The sequence below is a fragment of the Podarcis tiliguerta genome (genome assembly GCF_965153285.1).
Source record: "Podarcis tiliguerta genome assembly, chromosome: 5".
NCBI classification, from domain to species: Eukaryota; Metazoa; Chordata; class Lepidosauria; order Squamata; family Lacertidae; genus Podarcis; species Podarcis tiliguerta.
The window spans coordinates 93,981,275-94,003,444 of record NC_139538.1 but is presented as its reverse complement, the minus strand read 5'-3'; the positions used below and the strand labels follow the sequence as shown (position 1 = coordinate 94,003,444).

Genomic DNA, 22,170 nt, shown 5'->3' with positions numbered 1-22,170 from the left:
GCTGCTCTGGCGAGCCAGAGCCGCACACGGAAACGCTGTTTACCTTCCCGCCAGTAAGCGGTCCCTATTTATCTACTTGCACCCGGGGGTGCTTTCGAACTGCTAGGTTGGCAGGCGCTGGGACCGAGCAACGGGAGCGCACCCCGCCGCGGGGATTCGAACCGCTGACCTTTCGATCGGCAAGCCCTAGGCGCTGAGGCTTTTACCCACAGCGCCACCCGCGTCCCCGTTTAGGATGGTACTCTAAGGCAAACTTTGCATTTGCTTTTCTTTTAAAGTAGTGTGTGTGTGTGTGTGAGAGAGAGAGAGAGAGAATGTGCCTGTCTATCTACATTTTTAACATAGTTTTTAAAGAGATTCAGGGAAGGAATGGAGAAAAAAGGAGACCAGAAATCAAAGTGCACTATCTAAATTATCAACAGCAATGAGCATCCTTAATAGTCACACCACAAGGTACAAGGGCCTGCGCATACTAGGAAAATCTCCAAAAACGCCTGTGAACAGAGAACATGGAGGGTCACAAAAATGACCAGGTGTATCATTTGTGGCTATCCTACCCATTCTCTTATAAATTTTGGAATACCTAAAATTAGCAAACAACCAGAGATTAAAAGAAGAAATAGTTTCAAGTAGAATGCGGGGCGGGGGGAGATGTAAAACCTTTTTGCTTTAAATTATTGTTTTAAATTAATTTAATTTCAATTTATCAATCAGTTCATCAAGCGCTGATGAGCTTTACAGAGTAACAATTTATTTGGCAGTTACCGTATTTTTCCGTGTATAAGACTAGGTTTTTTAACCAAAATATTCGGTTTAAAATTGGGACTCATCTTATACACAGGTAGTGCTGCGGGGTGTTTTCTTAATTTGGAATCCCCCAAAATAGGGGGCGTCTTATACATGGGGGCATCCTATACACGGGAAAATACCGTATCTAGGATGAGATGGGGACATAACTGGTAACTGTTAATGGAATAGGAGGAATTTGTCAATATGGTGTGAGGTAGCTCCTTTAGGAAAATAAAGAAATCAGAGGGATAGGATTTGAACGCGGGGGGGGGGGGTGGAGAGGGGAAATAAGGTATTTTGTACCACAGCTCTGTCTCCCGCTGCAACAGAAAAGGATGAGGAATATCAAAAATAAATATAAATGAGACCAAAAAGCCCTGTATAGAAAAGCGAGCCTTTTCAGCACCACGGACAGCGGAAATTGAAATTACGTGCCTCGTAATGGCCAGGCGAGGTAGCAGCGGGCGCTGCTCCACCGTCAACGCGATTCTCTGGCAGCATAAATGGGAGGACCCCCCCCCGGACCCCCCCAAAAAAGGAGGAGGCAGAAAAGACACCCCCCCCATCTCCTTCGCCCCGTTGGCTTTCCCAGCTCCTCGGAGGGAACCGCCAAGGTCTGAGGCACCTTCTCTCCAGCACCAGAGACAGAGGCGGGCTTTGAACTTGAGAATCTCTCGCTCTCATTCTGTGGAGAGCAGCGCTCGGCGCTTCCATTTTAGCTGCCGCGCAGGGGCGACGGCAAATGCTGCTCCCCGGTGGGGCTGGCCAGTGGCGTAGCGTGGGTTGTCAGCACCCGGGGCAAGGCAAGTAATTTGCGCCCCCTAACCCCCAGATGTTGCGCCCGGTGCGACCAGCCCCCCTGCACCCCCCACGCTACGCCACTGGGGCTGGCACGGGACGCGCCCCATTCGCTCTGCCCCCCCCTCTGCTGCCCCCCAGCCGGGCAGCCCCCTCAGCGGGGAGGAGGAGGAGGACCCCGCCTCGGCTATGGCGGCCCCCATGCGCCCCCCACCCCCCACACGCCTCGCCCCGCGCCCCCCCCCCCCGGCCTTGGCGTGCCTTTGCTGAGGAAGCCTCTCGGCCGCCGCGTCGCCCTCGGGCAGCCCCTGCTGCGCCCTTGACACGACGGCGGCGATCTGCCTCCTCTCGTCCTCGCTCAGCCGGCTCAGCTCCGCCGCCACGCCGCCCGGCCCCGCCGCCGCCGCGGCCCCGGAAGGGGGGCCCTGCGGCCGCGGAGAGCCGCCGTCCGCCGCGCCGGCCACGCCTTCGGGCAGCCCGGCCCAGCCCTCGCCGCCCTCCAGGCTGGCCTCGTTGCCCATGGCTCGGCGGCAAGGCGAGGGCGAGCTCGGCTCTCTGGCCAACCAGGGAAGCGCCCGCGCCGCTGCTGCTGCTGCTGGAGAGGCGAGGGCGGTCTAGGGCTCGGCGGCGGACGCCTGCATGGCTCCCGAGCCGGGTGTCCCCCGCTGCCGCTGCCGCTCGACAGACAGGAGGGCGAGAAGGAGCCGAGAGCGCTCTTCCGCCCCCTCCCTCCTCGGCCCGCACGGCGCATGCTCCTTGCACAAGGCCGGCGGCTTCCCCCTCCTCCCCTTTACACACACGCGCGCGCGCGCCCGGCTCGGCAGCACTTAAAGGAACCGCACGGCGCGTGCCCGCGGTCGGGGCAGGATCTCCCCTCTGGTCACAGAATGGTAAGGGATGGAATGGGGGTCCCTGAGGGTCATCGGGTCCAGCCCGCTGCAATGCGGGAGCAACCGGTTCTGCACAGAAAGCAAGCGGCGCACAGATTGAAAAAAGAAAAAGCACGAGACAAAATGCAATTAAACGTCAGTAGAATTGTAGAGCTGGAAGGGCTCCCTGAGGGTCATCGAGTCCAACCCATTGCGATGCAGGAATCAAAGGCACACTGGAAAGAAAAGCATCCCATGGCTGTTGCAGATATATGCAGTTGGGGGGGGGGCAGAGGTTCATAAACTGAAAGGGGATTGCTGCAATGGGGCTTGTGCTTTGCGTGGTGCATCTCTTGCACTAGGTGCAGAAGCTGTAGTTGGTGCAGGATGCTGTAGCACGACTGCAGACAGGAGTGAGTCAGCACCTGACACCTGTGCTCAGAGAGCTGCACTTGTTGTGGATTTGCTACCGGGCCAGGTTCAAGGTGTTACTGTTTGTATAGAAAGCCCTTAACAACTTGGGAACTGTATGCCTGCTTCTGAAAAGTCACCAGAAAAAGAGTCCGTAGCGGTGGATACGCTATGGCCGCAGAATATGCTCGCATGACCTCAGAGGGAGGCCAGGATAAAGCCGAAAGGGAAAGGACCAGGTGACATAATCAGACACGGCACATCTGCTCAAAGCTTCCCTCAGGGATTCTGTGTACATGACTCCCTCAGTTCACACATCTGCAGCTTTCTAGCCCATCTGGTTCTGAAGAGAGTCCAGTGCACTCTCTGTTGTCCTCATACTGCAAAATGACACACGGCAGTGTTATTTCGTGGCACTAGCATCCAACAACAAGGTCCGTTGAAACATGGGAGGGGGATTTAGGTCGAACCCAAAGGCATAAGTTGGGGATCTTTTTCATCCCAATGGCACACCAACAGTTGCACTTTCAACTTGAAGAGTTTGGATTTGATATCCCGCTTTATCACTACCTGAAGGAGTCTCAAAGCGGCTAACAATCTCCTTTCCCTTCCTCCCCCACAACAAACACTCTGTGAGGTGAGTGGGGCTGAGAGACTTCAAAGAAGTGTGACTGGCCCAAGGTCACCCAGCAGCTGCATGTGGAGGAGCGGAGACGCGAACCCGGTTCCCCAGATTACGAGACTATAGCTCTTAACCACTACACCACACTGGCTCTCTTGCCTGGCACACTTGCCCAGTTGCAAGGCCGCACTCCTGCCAGCAGCTCTGCTGCATATTCTTCACTAACGTGTCATTTCCAGGTCAAGCGCAAGGGAGGCCCCACATAGCACATTGCACTACTCCATTCTTGGAGTCACAAATGACTGAACTACTGTGATCAAGCTCTTTCATTCCAGGAAGAGTTGAAGCTGTTGTACCAAGCACATCTGGTGAAAGGCGCTCCTAGCCCCTGGAGCTACTTGGGTCTCCAGTGACAAAAGCTGGACCCAGAAGCACCCCCAGACTTGCGAACCAGTTGCCCATTTCTTGGACACAAGAATCACTTGCCCACAGGGTTCAAGCTGAGCTTGCTTTTCCCTCATCTATCTTCACCACTTCACCCAGGCACCCATTCAGGGCCAACACAGCCCCTCCGGAATTAGATGTTACAGAGAAAAAGAGCTGAGTGTCGTCAGCAAACTGATGGCACCTTGTCCCCAAACTCCCAATGACTACTCCCAGCAGCTTCTCACAGATACTGCTATGAGTTCCAGGGTGCCAAATACCTGGATCCAGTAAGTGTTAGAATTTAATCATGGCTTCCAAACCCCTGGATTGGGCAAGGGTTAAAATATGCTAGCTTCCTCATGCAGTAATTGCCTGGCCTGATGGGCCACTAAGAGAAGGAAGGAAAGGTGATGAGCCATTAAGAAAGCAATGGAGAGGGGGCTCTGGGACAGATGACAAATGGGTAGGGCCGCTTTTGTAGCTCTTAGTTGGTTAGAAAGACAAAAGCCAGAGTTCAGAGTTGAAAAGTGTGTGTAATGTCAGCTGAAGGCTGGAAAAGTCAAAGAGGCAGAGCACAATGTTTGATTTCTGTCTGAATCCAAGGCTGTAGGTATGGGAGATAGAAGACCCTTCTGGAGTCCATAGGCTCAGGTGGTAAGGCGCTCATCTCTCTTTACTGGCCGAGGGAGCCAGCATACAGCTTCTGGGTCATGTGGCCAGCATGACTAAGCCGCTTCTGGCAAACTAGAGCAGTGCACGGAAACACCATTTACCTTCCCGCTGGAGCGGTACCTATTTATCTACTTGCACTTCGACATGCTTTCGAACTGCTAGGTTGGCAGGAGCTGGGACTGAGCAACAGGAGCTCACCCCGTCGCTGGGATTCGAACCGCCAACCTTCTGATCGGCAAGTCCTAGGTTTAACCCACAGCGCCAACTGTGGTATATATGTGTAAATAAACTAGATATCATAAAGACAACAGTCTCTGCTGTGCCTCATTTTTCCAAAAGGTGTAAGTCCCTGGAACCCTCACAATGCTCAGAGATTGGGGTGGCGTGCAACAATATTAAATAGCACTGGGAATAAAATACTGCCCAGCATACTTGCCAGTGGCCCCAGAGGCAGACTTCCAGGGCTGCTCTCTTCCTGTAGGGAAGCTTGGAACCACTGCCATTCCATAGAGTTAGTCCAGAAGGAAATCAGGTTCCCCATCATGGGGAAATATGCAGGGAGCGTTCCATCAAATTATGCCGTAAGATGTGATCACACCTCCCACCTTCTAGAGACCACAAATACAAAAGCACTGCTATGACTTGCAAACTGTTAAACATCTGACACTTGAAATGCTTCTTAAAAATAATGCTACAATAATTTTTGCATGCCTAAGAAGACTTTGGGCTTGCATTTTACAGCAGAAGCACACACACACACACTGCATAAGAAACCATTTTGGAAACGGAGTGGGACTTCCAAAAGCGTAATGTGATTTGCCAGTAGTAGTCCACTGTTGAAAGAACAGTAAAACATCTGAAGAGGTCTGTTCAAGTCCTTGGGTGCACCTAAGCAAGCTCTTTAGATGCTAGACAAAGTAACAATAAACATTTTAAAGGTAAACCTGACCATTAAGTCCAGTCGTGGATGACTCTGGGTTGCGGCGCTCATCTTGCTTTACTGGCCAAGGGAGCCAGCATACAGCATGACTAAGCTGCTTCTGGCGAACCAGAGCAGCACACGGAAACGCCATTTACCTTCCTGCTGGAGTGGTACCTATTTATCTACTTGCACTTTGACATGCTTTTGAACTGCTAGGTTGGCAGGAGCAGGGACCCAGCAACGGGAGCTCACCCCATCATGGGGATTCGAACCGCCGACCTTCTGATCGGCAAGCCCTAGGCTCTGTGGTTTAGACCACAGCGCCACCCACATTCCTTAATAAACATTTTTGACTTCCTCTATTTACTGTATAGTTCCCTCTTGGTTTAGGATGTACCCGCACCCCCAGGGCTGTTTAGACTACTCACAAATAATGTCTGCCTAGCGGCCTGTCCAAAAAGACAGAAATGGTATAACAAGCAACAGCACTCAGTGAACATGTAAGCAAACAGGGAGACCAAGCAGGCAAAGATCTGTGGAATGAAGAACCAATGCAATATATCCCTCTACACGCTTAAAACATCCAAAATGCTACCACTTGTGAAAAATGAATCATTTTGTCCAATTTTTACTGTATCTAAAGTACCAATACACAGAATATGCTTAGGCACATAACCCTTGACACAGAAGAAAAAAAGGAGCATGTCTACAATATTCATTTGTGACACATGAGGGAAAGCCACATGCATGTTATGGAAGAAAGTAGATATGTGTTTAACAGACCAATGTTTACATTTTCAAGCGGGAACAATTTTTACAATTGCCTAAATCCCATTTTCAAAAGTGAATTGCGTTATTTAAGAGCCTACATCACAATAACCACCAATAGGATTAGACACCTACGAACCTAAGCTACTTAGACTGCAATCGTCTAAGTACTTGCTCTGAATTAGGAAGACATGTTAATTGATTACATTAAATAAATTAATGAAACAATTTTGCATTTCACCAAAAGTTCCATATAGGTGCTGTTTTGGGAGAAAAGAGAAATGTAAGATAAATTACTACTCACGTTTGAAAGAAGCATCTTTTCTATCTTTTGCTTCATTTATTACAACACAGCAGAAGCTAAAAAGGCTATAAACAAACAGGGGTTTGTGTATGTGTCCTTCTTCATCCTCACACCAGAGCCAGGAGCCGTTATACCGTATTTTTCACTCTATAAGATGCACCAGACCACAAGACGCACCTAGTTTTTGGAGGAGAAAAACAAGGAGGAGGAGAAAAAAAATATTCTGAATCTCAGAAGCCAGAACAGCAAGAGGGATCGCTGCACAGTGAAAGCAGCAATCCCTCTTGCTGTTCTGGCTTCTGGGATAGCTGCGCAGCCTGCATTCGCTCCGTAAGACGCACACACATTTCCCCTTACTTTTTAGGAGGGAAAAAGTGAGTCTTATAGAGCAAAAAATACGGTATGTTGGGGAAATGTGTGGTGTTTCACAGTGTGTGTGCGTTTTCTTATTTGTCCTCTGCAGCGAAGCCTTTGCTCTAGCGCCATAGTCACTGTCAGCTTGTGTGGCGCAGCGCTCGGATCAGGATCCTGGCTCCGGTGTGAGTGTGAAGAAGGACTTTGTGTCCGTAGCACAAGGCATCTGAAGGAACTGGTGTTGGAGGGTGGGACAATATAGGGATAACAGCAGGAAATGTCTGTTTTAGCATCAGCCTTATGATATTCTGTAGAGCACAGTGTCACAAGCATAATTCCTCCGGATGATCTACGTAATCTTACACAGGCGTAGGCAAGCTCAGCCCTCCAGATGTTTTGGGGCTACAGCTCCCATCATCCCTAGCTAACAGGACCAGTGGTCAGGGATGATGGGAGTTGTAGTCCCAAAACATCTGGAGGGCCGAGTTTGCCTCTGCCTGATCTTATAGATCTACTTGGGGTAAGGAAGTGTTTCAGGTAACGTGGTCCCAAATTGATCAGGGTTTTATATGTTAACAACAAAAGGTTGAGGGGATAATTCAGATGGAAATTCCCAGGTGTCAAAATGGGTTATTCATAGAGCTACCCACCCGGGAAGAATGGCAGATGAAACTGATGGACTACATGGAAATGGCGGAAATGACTGGCAGAATCCGAGACCAGGGAGAAGAGTCGATGGAGGAAGATTGGAAAAAAAATAAAGTATATTTACAGAAATATTGCAAAATTAATGAATGTTAGAAGAATATTGGAATGAAGTTATATGGTTTTAGCAGAAGTGTTATTAAGAATTATATGAATATTAATTGTTAATGTGTTAAAGTGGAAAATTTAAAGTTAAATTGTGTTAGGATAAATTATAGAACAAAAATTGAAGAAGAGGGAAAGGATTTGTTGAATTAGCAAATTTGAACTAGAATACAAAAAAGGGAGGTGTGAGGAAGTCGAGGAAATAAGCAAATGAAAGATACAGATATGAAATTTGGATGTGTGTTTAAATGTTTTTGTTTTCTTAAAGTTGTATTGTTGTATTCTTTTTTATTGTTGACGTATTGTTTGTTGAATCTATGTATTGTTTTTCTTTATTGTCTTTCTTTTCATAATTATAAAATATTTAATAAATATTATTTAAAAAAAAACCCAAAATGGGTTATTCATGTATGCCACTACTGCGGCCTGTGTTTTGTTAGCCCAAAAATGGAAAACGAGCGAGGTCCCAACTAAAGAGGAATGGCAACTTAAACTGATGGAATATGTGCAGCTTGCGGACCTAACATACAGAATAAGTGAATAAGAAGAACATATGTTTAAAGAAGATTGAATATATGGGGGGAAATTGTGTACACTTGAAAACGTTAGTAATATTCAAGGCAACATGATGACCAAGTAACAATGCAATATTCCATTCACCACATATATGGGTTTATGAAGCATTTTTGTTTCCTTCTGCTGTGCTGAAGAATAATTCTATGAAACATTGGGTATATCCGGAATCACTGTTCATTTCATCTGTTTGCAGACCACTTCGGCAGCGTTGGACATCATAAAACAAAGCGTTACGGCTTGTTTTCATCAGATAAGAATCTGACCCATTGCTTCTTTCAGAGACTTGCATAGTCTACAAAGACTTTCAGAGACTTATAAGACTTACTTTCAGAGATTTATGAGATTCTGTTTATTTGGTTTTTCATATTGTTCAGTGTTTCGTATAGATTATATAAAGAGTTTAATATTGATATTGCATTGTTACTTGGTCATTGTGTTGCCTTGGATATTACTGATAATTGTTTGCAACACAGGGGTTTAATTGTTTGGTCACTTGAAAACGCTGGCAGCATTAAGATAAATTGAACAGTGTAAATATGTTTTGATGGATGGAATAATGGAATACTGAATAGTTTAGTTTATGTAAAATATGCAGGGATTTATGTTATGCAAAATGAAACATGGAAAGAGAAGAAGGGTAGCCATTCATATTTTAAAGTTGTTTAAATGAATATTCTGAATTGTAATACAAAAAATTGTAATACAGAAAATTTAATAAAAATTATATATTAAAAAACAACAAAAGGATGAGCATGGCTCGGTAGCTGATTAGCAGCCAGTGCGGTTTCCTCAGCACAGGTGTAACGTGTGCATCTAGCTGCTCTACTAAACAACCTGGCTGCAGCATTCTGCATCAGTTGAATCTACCAACTGTGTGCCCAGGCAATGTGGCCTGGCACCCCCACAATACATAAACCATAAACCACCAGAATGCCTATATTATGCAAATCCAGTTGAAAACACACGTAAACATACCCAAGAATCTCCTCATCAGTCTCCTGACTCTGCAGAGAGGAGGAGGCGTGTTCTTATATCTACTTATTCTCCTCCAGCACCACACTCAGAGAGTGAGTCGCTCAGAGAGAGAGTCAGAGAGAGAGAGAGAGAGAGAGAGAGGGTCGGTCAGGGAGTGAGTCAGTCAGTGTGTGGAAGAGACTGAGTGTTATCTCTGTGTAGATAAGGTCGCTGCAGAAAGCAGCTGTAAGACTCAGTGCACTCCAGCATCTCCATTTGTATATAGTTTGTATAGTACAGTAGCTGTTAGTGAATAAAAGAAGATATTCTTCAGCGCTGTCGTCCGAGTGATTTATGCTCTGCTGTACTCTGCTGCACAACGAATGTTTTCTTGTTGGAGTGATTTGCGGTGCTCACAGCTCTGAGTTGTGAGTCCACGGCACTTGGACCTGTTCCGCAGAGGAAGGTGGTCTCTGGAAGTGCCATCCAGCTCGCCTAGCCCAGTCGGGGCTGAGGTGGATGAGTCCAGTTGGTAACACTGGCTCAAGGGCGATGCTGACAACTAGGCCGTATAGTAACAATTGCAAAGTTATTTACTAGAACTACTTCTCAAAAATTAGATACCACTTCTCATATTGTGAAAAACAACACCATGACATAATATAACAAAAATGTAACTTTTTGGTTGACCACCGAGTCCAGTATGTACAAAATACGAGTCCTATATAGTCAGTGTCATAGTACATTCTTTTCTAATATCTTGATCCCTCTTGTATTTTTCTGTCTGACGTATTCCTTAGAAGAGTGGCATGAAATAATCTTCTAAGTTTCCAATAAAGATGATTGGGTTGGCAACCCCCAATACATGCAACAGATAATGAAAGGACCACAGATGGGCTTCTTGGGTTCAAGTTCGGCCACAAATTTGTTGATTACAGATGCAAGTGAGCTTGGCTTGGCCCTGGGTTTCTCAGATATTATCCAGCCCGCTTGCTGGACAATTGCAGGGGGTCAAACCTGATATAAGGATGACCTATGACATATATCAAGGGACGCAGGTGGCGCTGTGGTCTAAACCTCAGTGCCTAGGACTTGCTGATCGTAAGGTCGGCGGTTCGAATCCCCGCGGCGGGGTGAGCTCCCGTTGTTCGGTCCCAGCTCCTGCCCACCTAGCAGTTCGAAAGCATGTCAAAGTGCAAGTAGATAAATAGGTACCACTCCTGCAGGAAGGTAAACAGCATTTCCGTGCACTGCTCTGGTTTGCCAGAAGTAGCTTAGTCATGCTGGCCACATGACCGGGAAGCTGTCTGCAGACAAACACCGGCTCCCTTGGCCTATAAAACAAGATGAGTGCGCAACCCGAGTTGTCCGTGACTGGACCTAATGATCAGGGGTACATATACCTTTTTATGACATACATCAGATAGATGCAATCCATCATGTTTGCCATGTTGGGGAGTGCTTTGGCCCTCAGCCCCTGCCTGGGTGTATGGGCAGCAGCCCTGCCCTCAGGATCTCTTTAACGGGAAACTCCACAGTCATGGGGGGATGGAAGAGGCATACATCTCACCCTACGACAATGAATCTCACCCAAAAAGGATATTGCCCAATGCCATTTCCACCAAAGCTGCGACAACTGCAATTTCTCCAGAGTTATAGAATCATAGAGTTGGAAGAGACCACAAGGGCCATCGAGTCCAACCCCCTGCCAAGCAGGAAACACCATCAGAGCACTCCTGACATATGGTTGTCAAGCCTCTGCTTAAAGACCTCCAAAGAAGGAGACTCCACCACACTCCTTGGCAGCAAATCCCACTGTTGAACAGCTCTTACTGTCAGGAAGTTCTTCCTAATGTTTAGGTGGAATCTTCTTTCTTGTTGATCATGTCCTACATTATCACAACTATGATCTACTTAGCTTGAGGATGTTAAAGGCTAAATGTAAGTGGCTCAAACAAACAGCAAATTATAAATTGACATGGCTGACACTAAAAGTAGCCAGCTTGCTACAGAGATGCTATGAATGTTATCAGGTAGAGGTGACAAAGTCTTGTAATAACTGTATTTTGCGCAACACAATAAAAGGGTACTTACTGTCACTACTGTGAATAACGTTTTTTCTTTTAAAGATAAATCAAATACTACCACTGTTTTAAAGAGAGATGATAAAACTAGCCCCCTAGGAGATCAGCTCTGATCTGATACAAAGCCTGCCCTCCAATTTCAACTTCTCTTCCCTGAATGAGAGAGTGTTCTAATTTCTTCATAATTTTGAGTGGCGCAGGCTTGAGTTCACCTTGTTGTTGTGTGGTAGCTGGCGGCGGTGAGTGTTTTCTTTTCTCCAGCTCTCTGCAGCCTCCCCAGCTGCCTGTACTTCCTGATCTCAAAAAGCTCCACGGGAGGAGTTCTCAGTCATGTTATCTTCCTCTGAGCTTTAATTAAAGAGCAGGAAACTGGGTAGGCTGGGTACCAAGTTCCTGAGCTCTCACAAATTCTTATTTTTAAATGCACTCACAAATTCTTATTTTTAAAAGGAAGTCCTCCATCATATCTTTTTTTAAATGCCATTATTTTTTAAAAAGTAAAAATTCTCCACTGAAAAAACACAACAGTGAGAAGCTCTCAAGAGCATGGTAGATAGCACCACCACTTTTCTGTGCTTTCAGGAAAGCTCAGCTGAGGATGTGCTGGGTTTTAGGAAGCATTGGCACCCAGGGAGGCTGCAGAATGCAGACTACGAGAGTGATGGTGTGTAGAATGAAAGAAAGAAGAATCACAACCACACACACAGCCACCTCAAAAGCAAAATTTCACCAAAACGTTCATTTCTTTTGGATAATTTCTCTTCTTCTTAACTGGCTTTTCTTAATGCAGAAAAGAACTGGCACAACACTAATAATAAGTATAAAGATCAAGGAGCAGAATGTGCAGAGCCAACAAAATATGACAAGCACGATTGCAAACCCACAATTCCAGCCACCTCTGGTACTGGTAGCACACTCAAGGCCAAATCACAGATGACCCAGAAGATTTGCTGCAAGGACAGTAGCAGCTTCAGACGGAGGAGTAATTTAGACTGGGGGAACAGTGCAGGGGCAAAGGGTTTAACATTTTTGGCAAAAGTCCCACAGAGCCTAGGGCTCGCCGATCAGAAGGTTGGTGGTTCGAATCCCCACGACGGGGTGAGCTCCCGTTGCTTGGTCCCAGCTCCTGCCAACCTAGCAGTTTGAAAGCACGTCAAAGTGCAAGTAGATAAATAGGTACTGCTCCTGCGGGAAGGTAAATGGTGTTTCTGTGCACTGCTCTGGTTCTCCAGAAGTGGCTTAGTCATGCTGGCCACGTGACCCAGAAGCTGTCTACGGACAAACACCGGCTTCTTCTCCTATAGAGCGAGATGAGCACGCAACCCCAGAGTCGTCTGCTACTGGACCTAACGGTCAGGGATACCTTTACCTTTACCCTAAGAAGAGTACAGAAATTATTAAATTAAAAATCCAATAAAATACAAGTAAATATCAGAATACAACAATTTTACTTGAATTCCAGCAGTTAAAAGAGCAGGTGCATAAAGACTCTCCTCCCTGGAAGAGAGGGGAGTGGTTGTGGGCGGGAGCCCGAGCTCTGCCTCTCGCAGGGGGGCGTGAGCCCCCTGCCTCTTCCGCCCACCTGGCTGGTGCCCACGCTCCCCCCCCCACGGCAGGCACCCAATCAGGTGGGTAGGTTAGGCATTGGAATTGTGTTGTGGTGTGTCGAAGAGCTAGGTGTGGCCATCGCCTATGCCTTCAATTTTTGGGTATTGAGTTAAAGGAATCTGGCGGTCGTGTATTCTGTCCGATGCCTGCTTGGCGGGAGGCCATGGCACGACCCTCGGTGACATCAGGGGGTGAGCCTTTAGTTGGATTAGCATCAACAGGCTCCACCTACTGGTGAATAAACCCCCCTTGTTTAGAAATCCAATGCCTAAGCCAATACCTTCTCACTGCTGTAATCAATAAAGTTGTGGCCTTTTCTTGCCCATTAACCTTATATCACGAGTCCTTGTGTGTTCATTTCACATTGTGGGGGTCGGGCCCTCGAACCACAAACAGTTGTCTGGATAAACAACTGGGCTTTTGAGAAATGACTGAAGGATTCAACAGATGCAGCTTTCCGAATCTCTTTCAGGAGAGTCCTCCGGATGCCCCATGCTACTGCTCCAGTCGAACCCCCAGATTCCGCCCCCACCCATCTGCTTTTAAAGGCCATTTGACTCATTGCACACTGGTTTTGTGGGTGCTGCTGCTCCTCACACAGCCGTTGCTGCATTCAGTAGTTGCAACTTGCCATCAGCACAGGGAAGCAGTTGCCAGGAAAGAAAGGGTTGTGCAAACAAAGATAAGGAACCTAGGAGTTGTGATAAAGTGCACTGTAATTCCTTCGCCAGCACTGACAGCAGCAATCCCATGCCTTACTAAGAGGAACAAGAGATGTGTTGTTGTTCATTTGCCTACGTTCAGAGTTCAAGCACCTGCTGCTGTACTGCAGGAAAACCGTGAACTTGGCTTCTTGATCAGTATTTCATGGCTCAATTTCCAGACATTTATGCAGAAACATAGTTACCCGTGGCATAACTATTATAATGCACATCTCTTATCAATAACAGACGAGCTCCAGCGTTATAAAAGAACTTGTTGCCCTTTACAATGCAGTAAAGTCAGTTAAAAGGAATTTTATCTTTATTATTTTGGGAGTTTTCTTTGTTCTCTATACTTTTTGGCTCACAAATAATTTTTGTAATTATAGCTTTAAAAATCAGCTGAAGTGAGGTTATATAAATAGAAGACTTTCTAGCTATGCTAGTTAATTGTTGTTTTACTGACTATGCAACATTTTTTGTTATAATTTTTAATAAGCCACCTTGTAAGGAGTTGTCCAAAAAGACTGGGTATATTTTTTTGAGTTCATTATAAATTGATTCCCATTTTTTTTTTTACCTTATCGCAGGTCCACCACATATGGAAATAGTCCCCATCTGCCTTTTTACATTTCCAACATTTTCTTTCTTTTTTCCTATATATTTTAGCTAAAAAATATTTAGATATACTTTCCCCAAAAGACCGGAAGCGTGTCTATTAGGCTTAATAGGAACAGAAATTAAAATGGGAGATCAAAATTTGTTCATGTATGCTACAGCTGCCGCGAGGACCCTTCTGGCCCAAAGATGGAAAGTACAAGATACACCAACTATTCAGGAGTGGCAGGCGAAGTTGACAGAATATACAGAACTTGCCAAACTGTCAGGGAGGATCCGGGACCAGGGAGATCAAAGATACCAAAATAACTGGAGTAAATTTATTGAATATTTAAAGAAGAATTGTAAAGAGGTCAAGACACTAGCAGGATTGACATAATACCCCCAATGTATAATAGTACTAATATGAGAATGATGTGTGTGATGGAAAGAGGATAAATATACCAATTGTGGGGATGGAGGGCGGTCGTGACTCGGCAGAGTCAAAGGGAATGTATGGTGCTATTACAATTTGTTGGAAAAGAATATGTAAGGAAAACAATAAAAATTCACTGGAAAAAACCCAAAAAGACTGGGTATAAATAAAGCTTTACACCAGGGGTCAGCAACCTTTTTCATCTGTGGGCCGGTCCACCGTCCCTCAGACCATGTCGTGGGCCGAACTATATTTTTTTGGGGGGAAGGACACATTCTACTCATGTAAAAACAGCCTGATTCCCGGACCATCTGCGGTCCAGATTGAGAAGGCGATTGGGCCCCCGGGGCTTAGATTGCCTACCCCTGCTTTACACTCTCTACTTTTTGAACAACCACACTGAGCTTGGGGTGGAAAAGAGGTTCACTCAGTCCACTTTTCGCAGTAAAAAAAAGGTAAGGTAAAGGACCCCTGGACAGTTAAGTCCAGTCAAAGGCAACTATGGGGTGCGGCACTCATCTCGCTTCAGGCTGAGGGAGCTGGTGTTTGTCCACAGACAGCTTTCTGGGTCAAGTAGCCAGCATGACGAAACCGCTTGTGGCACAATGGAACATCGTCATGGAAACCAGAGCGTATGGAAATGCCGTTTGCCTTCCCGCCGCAGCGGTACCTATTGATCTACTTGCACTGGCGTGCTTTCGAACTGCTAGGTTGGCAGGAGCTGGGACAGAGCAACGGGAGCTCACCCCGTCACGGGGATTTGAACCACCAACCTTCTGATCGGCAAGCCCAAGAGGCTCAGTGGTTTAGACCACAGCGCAGTGGACTGACCCAATCAGGGGCTACTAGCCATGACGGCTATGTTCTGCCTTCTAAATTGGAAACTGCCAGAGGAAAGAGTTCTGCCGTGCTAAGGTCCATCTCACAGGTTTACCACAGGCATCTGGTTAGCCACTGTGAGAACAGGATGCTGAATTTGAGGGCTTATTGGTCTGATACAGCAAGCTTTTCTGCAGGAGGGGGTCCCTTAGCTAACCTGGTTTCAAGCTGTTTAGGGCTATGAATGCGAAAAGCAGAACCCTGATCTGCACCCAATAGTATGTTGGCAGCCAGTGCAGTTTCCAGCAGATGTGTTCTATCAGGCTTCCTCAACCTCAACCCTTCAGATGTTTTTGGCCTACAACTCCCATGAGCCCTAGCTAGTAGGACCAGTAGTCAGGGATGCTGGGAATTGTAGTCTTAAAACAGCTGGAGGGCCGAGGTTGAGGAAGCCTGTGTTATACGGTTTCCTAAACCACCTTGTGATCTTTGGATAAAAGGCAGTATATAATGCACAACAACAACAACAACAACAACAACAACAACAACAACAACAACAACAACAACATTCCAGTCAACAATCTAGAGGCTGCATTCTACACCAGCTGCAGTGCTTTTGTTACACCCAAGGGAAACCTCACACTGCACATTGAAGTAATCCAGTCTTGATACTGTATTTATGTTTGTCACAGAGGCTTGCCATGCAGCTGCTAAAAGCACAGAACTAAGAATACAAGAGCTTTGCAGGATGAGATCATTGCACCCCAAATCCAGCTTGCAACAGCACTGGTGATCCAGATGGCCCTGAGAAGTTCAAGACCAAAGCGACATCTCTCTTCCGCTGCCGGTCTCTAACATCTGGTATTTGCGTGAAGTGTGCCTAAGTGGCCTTTTTATTTTTGAAGGGTGTTTGGAATGGACTTCAGCCGTACAAAATCTTCCTTCATTCTAACGCTAGACAAGACACCTTCTTAAACGCTTTGTATCTTAATAGGAATGCAATGTATACACCTTAGCATGCCTTGGCAGAAGACTTTAAAAGGATTGCCTGACATCCTCGCCTGCCCTCGACACCGGTGTTACGAAACTGTGGTGCTCTCACTGCGTGGGTGAAGAGATTTATTAATCCATGTGCCCAGTGTGTCACATGGCTGGTTTTCATTGCAATGCCAGAGCTGAATGAAGAGTTTTCACAATGAATGTAGGCGGTTTTGATGTCTCAGGATAAAACAGAAAGCACATTCGTTTCCAGTGATACCCGGGATCCAGCCAAGTAGACAAATGCTGTTATTGTATTCTTGGGCTGTATCGTTTTATTTATTGAAGTAGATATACAATGACCACCATCCAAAGACCTAAATGGCTTCAGAGCCAAAAACTTGAAGGAACATCTCTTTCCCATGCCAGCCTGTCCATATCTTAACATCTTCTGGACAGGCCCTGCTCCAAGAGTCCGTTTCAGTAGAGGTTGAATATATAATAATAATAATAATAATAATAATAATAATAATAATAATATATTATTTGTACCCCGCCCATCTGGCTGGGTTTCCCCAGCCACTCTGGGCGGCTTCCACAAAGACCAAAAATACACTAATATGTCAAACATTAAAATACTTCTTCAAAGGACAGGGCCTTTTCTGCATTGGCCACCAAGTTCTGGAATGCCCTCCAGAATGAGGGTTGTCTGGTGGTGACACTGTAAGCTTTTTAGTGCCAGATGAAGACCTTCCTATTTGCCCAGGCATTTGAGATTTTAGACTATTTTAGTTTGGGTTATTTTTGCCTCCTATCTCTCTCTTCTTTAAAACTGCATTTGTAAGTTGCAGGGCTTCAATTGATTTACACTTTTTGTATAGTGTTGTGGAATCTTTTGATGCAAGGGTGATTAAGACATATTTTATATAAAAGTAAATAAAATGCAACAAGACATTTGTTCCTGGTGATGTTCCAGGGCCTCTTAACAGCACAACCCTGTAAAACCTGATGGAATTTACTCCTAGGGTGTAGAGAATTGCAACCATAGTCTCCCTCCCCCCCCCCTCAATAGCTCACCCAAATAGTTGGAGGACCCTGGATCCTGGCTAGAATGTATCAGCTACCTTTTAGGAAGCTGTGCAAAACTGCACTTTCGTGTGATCAGAAAGTCCCACTAAGGTCACCCTGTGTTTGCTTGGCTTCAGACTGCTTGCCAAAGCTCACATGATAGAATGTTCCCCCATGCAACAAACAGATAAACAAAAAACCCAAAGAAAACTATTATAGCTATCATGGGATTGTGTTTATATACCACCCACCTCCCAGAGGAGCCCAGGACTCTTCACAAAATGACAATATAGCATATCTCCAAACAGTAGTTAGTATATTGAAAACGATGTATCGAAAAAACAAAATTGCATAGAGTATTTGGTGTGGTTCAATTTAACATGGAAAATTGACACTCCTTCCTTAACTTCTGTGCCACGTAAGCAATAAACATATTGCATAATATCACAATTTGTTCTGGCATACAGCTTAATCTCCATGCATTCTCATAGTCTTTCAGTCCCAAACTAATGAAATCTGAATTTGGTCACTGCTAACACATGAAAACATTGTTTATTAATATAACCATTGAGTTCTAATTTGACTAAGAGGACATCCATCTATAAAAGAAGAGGTCACACAACTTTGTACTTGCATCCTTACAGGACTTACATAATGCTATGTACTCACATAGTATTGTGGAAGAGAAATTCCAACCATTATCCAGAATTTATAATTCTATTTTTTTGCCTTGGTTCCATTCAGTTGAGTACACATTGGATAACAATATTGGATAATAATATTATTCATGCATATTCATTTGCATAATTTTAGGCCCCAAACAACAATATTTTAAAGATTATTTGTAGATTATTTCCTCTATCTTTAATGTGTGAGAGGTTAAAATGTAAGAGTCCTGTGACACCTTAAAGACTAACAAATGTAGTTATCACAGCATAAACATTCATGAAATGAAGTCTACTTTGTGAAATTGAGAGGTGAGACTCTGTATCCTCAACAGATTATTCATAACACTTGTAAACAAATAGGAAAGTACTTCACAAAGGGAGAGGTCAGCTGAATAACTATGATTTTATATAACAAAACCTCATACCTTAAAGTCCTGCAGTCCTAGGAGTGTAAAGATTCCTGCTCTTTACTGGTCCTGGCTGTCCTACAGAATGGGAATTGCCTGTCTTCCTCTGAATGTGCAGAGCAAAGAGGTTAGTCTGTGATATATTGGTCTCGCTAATCCCTTCATCTCCTCCCTCAAACAAGTGAGTGCTTTGTCTAGCTCTTAATACTGAGCATATCTGTGGCATCAGTGATCCCTAATCAACAGACACAGAGAGAAAAAGATGCCATCCAACAATGATTAAAAAGATATCATGTTATGTAAGACGTCCTGTGATTTAAGCAAAATTGTATCGTTTGCTATTTTAAAGCAGCAATCTTAAGCATCCACACCCCAAAGCATGAAAACAACAGGCCCGGGGAAGGAAAACAAGAACAAATGTACTCTTGTGGTCAAAGGGTACATAGAAAAAAATGTTTTGAATGTGGTGGTTACATCGTTTAGGCTGCAATTTGCATATTTTCTCAGGAGCAAACCTTATTGAACACTGTGGGACTTACTTCTGAGTAAGCATGGCCAGGATCATACTGTTAGACATATTGCGGTTCTTTACTGTACTAGAGTGAGCATGGGTTCAGATTATTTATGCCTTGCTTGTTCAAAAGATATATTTAGGTAATCAGTATTGGGATTTACCTGAGAGGATAGGAAAAGGTAGGGGGAAATGTACACATCACTTGGAAAGACAGGTGAACTAATGTCAGTGTACTGGAAGAAGCAAAGATCACCAGTGTTGAAGCAATGATTCTTCAACATCAACTTTGTTGGAATGGTCATGTTGTTTGGATGCCTGATTATCGTCTTCCAAAGCAACTACTCTATTCCCAACTTAAGAAAGGAAAGCGAAATACCGGTGGACAACAAAAGAGCACTCCTTGCTGCCAAGGAGTGTGGTGGAGTCTCCTTCTTTGGAGGTCTTTAAGCAGAGGCTTGACAACCATATGTCAGAAGTGCTCTGATGGTGTTTCCTGCTTGGCAGGAGGTTGGACTTGATGGCCCTTGTGGTCTCTTCCAACTCTATGATTCTATGATTCTATGAAAGATGCTCTCAAGGCAAATCTTTAAAAAATTTAACACCAGCACTGATCACTGGGAAACACTGGCCTGCGAGTGCTCCAATTGGAGAACAGCTTTACTAAAGGTGTTGTGGATTTTGAAGAAGCTCAAACTCAGGGCGAAAAGGAGGCATGAGCTAAGAGGAAGGCACACTTGGCAAATCCACACCGTGATCAACTCCCGCTCGGAAACCTATGTCCCCACTGTGGAAGGACATGTGGATCCAAAATTGGCCTCCACAGTCACTTATGGACTCACTGTTAAGACTGTGTTCATGGAAGACAATCTTACTCAGTTATGAGTAACCACCAAAGAAGAAGACCTTAGAGGAATCCCCAGTGGGTATAGTGGGGTTCACCTCTAAATAGGCATGCATAGCTTTGTGCTTCAAATTTATTTTTCCAACCTATACTTTCTAGAAAATAATAAACATGGACCCATGCAAATATTACTACTTAAATTAGGATCTCAAACATGCATTTTCATATTAATCAACTAAAGCTGTAGCTTGTTAATCCATTTATCATGAGCAATAGATCTAAGTGGAGAGACTCAGGACCTAAAAAGGGAAGGGGCCCGATCCTGCTCTCCTTGCAGCTTGCCCAAAGCAGACTAGCTCACACAGAACTTCCTAAAAACATGTTCTCTTATCTAAAGCCTGCAAGCGCTTTGACCACATTCAGAGCACTGTGATTCTAACTTTAAACAGTTATGGCTTCCCCCAAATAATTATGGGAGTTGAAGTTTGTTAAGGGTGCATATTCCCCTCCCAGAGCTACAGTTCCCTGGGAAGAGGGATTGATTGTTAAACCACTTGGGGAACTGTAGTTCCAGGAGGGGAATGTGGAATATATGAGTATCACCCTGAGCTCAGGTGCTCCAGCGGATGTCATCAACTGCCTTGCTCTGGGTCACAAGACTTTGACCATTCAATAACTATGTCCCAATGGGGAAATTTGTGGAAGAACAATTGGAAATTCACAAACTGTTACACTATTAGAGAGAACTTTCTAAAAATGCAGCACTGATTGTGCTTAACACGCTGGGAACTTTCAAAAATGTATAAAAGTGTGCCAAGTAATTGCTGGAGATGCAGAGATAATTCAGGAACTTTCTACCACATGTGGTGGTTATGTAAGAAAATATAGGTATTCTGGGAGAGTAGTCACTCAAAACTGCAAAAAAATGCTAAAGATCTCCTTTAATAAAAAACCAGAGGCCTATCTCCTGGGAATTACAGATTTGGATATTCTGCAAAAAATGAAGGGTATCTTTTCATACGCTATGGCGGCAGCAAGAGTTCTCATCATGGCAAAATGGAAGAGTATTGAAATTCCCTCTATATATGAATGGATCCAAAAGCTGACAGAATATGCCGAATTAGATGGCCTATCAGAAAAAATAAAGAATAAACCAAAACAGGAATTTGTCTCAAAATGGGAGGTTTTTAAAGAATATCTGAAATATAATCACAGCAGTTTAAATTCTGTTGCAGCATTTGAGGAATTTCAGTAACAGTTGCAAGTTAGACATAAGAGTTAAGATATATTAAGAAAAAGTTAAATTATTGTAAAAGTGTGTATTGGCAATAAGTAATATAAAATTGAAATAAGGGATAGACGGGAGGTCAGGTCTATAGTGTTAAGACCAATTTATGTTTTATTGTTTGTGAAGAAAATTTTGTGTTTATTGTTTTTCTTGTGTGTAATTCTGTATCTGTGCTTTCCTTTTTTGTTGTATCAATTAAAAAAAACCCAAAACTGTTTTGCTCTGGAAAAAGTCCCAGAGCTGCTTTCCCTCACCTCCCCACCTCTAATTCACCACTGATAGACTCAGCCTCTCTGTACTTCGATAGCTACTCCAATGCTCTTGATAAGCATGCGGATGATTGTCGCCTTGGGTGGTTAATGCTGGCATCTTCTGTTCCTTTTCAGCTGGTTTTTCCAATCGGCCCGACACACAAGTTGTTCCATGGATGTTTTCAAAGCCATTTAGCTCCATCTACGAGTGGACCTGTTTAGTGAAAGCAGTTTCTGTGCTCCCCCTAAACATCATTCACTTGTATTCAGTCCTTGGCATTTTGCTATCACATAATGCTTGACGGTACATTTCATACTGATGGGGGGAAATGACTAAAAAGAGGAAATAATAGTTCAAGTAATTTCAGAATGTAATAGTATCTCCTGAAAGGCAAGCCATACATGAAAAATAAATAGTGCATACTACATTACAGTAAGAGCTGTTCGACAGTGGAATTTGTTGCCAAGGAGTGTGGTGGAGTCTCCTTCTTTGGAGGTCTTTAAGCAGAGGCTTGACAGCCATATGTCAGGAGTGCTCTGATGGTGTTTCCTGCTTGGCAGGGGGTTGGACTCGATGACCCTTATGGTCTCTTCCAACTCTATGATTCTATGATTCTATGATTTGTGAAACTTTG

The 22,170-nt window shown here is 44.7% G+C and overlaps 1 protein-coding gene across 2 annotated transcripts in view; it reads right to left on the bottom strand.

The window, feature by feature from the left end:
- PCLO (piccolo presynaptic cytomatrix protein) overlaps positions 1-19,020 on the bottom strand; it is a gene marked incomplete at its 5' end in the record, with an annotated part of 246,970 nt that extends 227,950 nt beyond the window's left edge. Inside the window, one exon of one of the 2 annotated variants that reach the window (XM_083440693.1) lies at positions 18,660-19,020. Coding sequence is in view for 1 of the 2 variants with exons in the window: in XM_083440692.1 (XP_083296818.1) it covers positions 1,849-2,108 (260 nt within the window). Of the gene's footprint in view, positions 1-1,848; positions 2,109-18,659 lie in introns of those variants that run through there. The other variant, XM_083440692.1, reaches the window with a different exon arrangement.
- Positions 19,021-22,170: the final 3,150 nt, after the last annotated feature.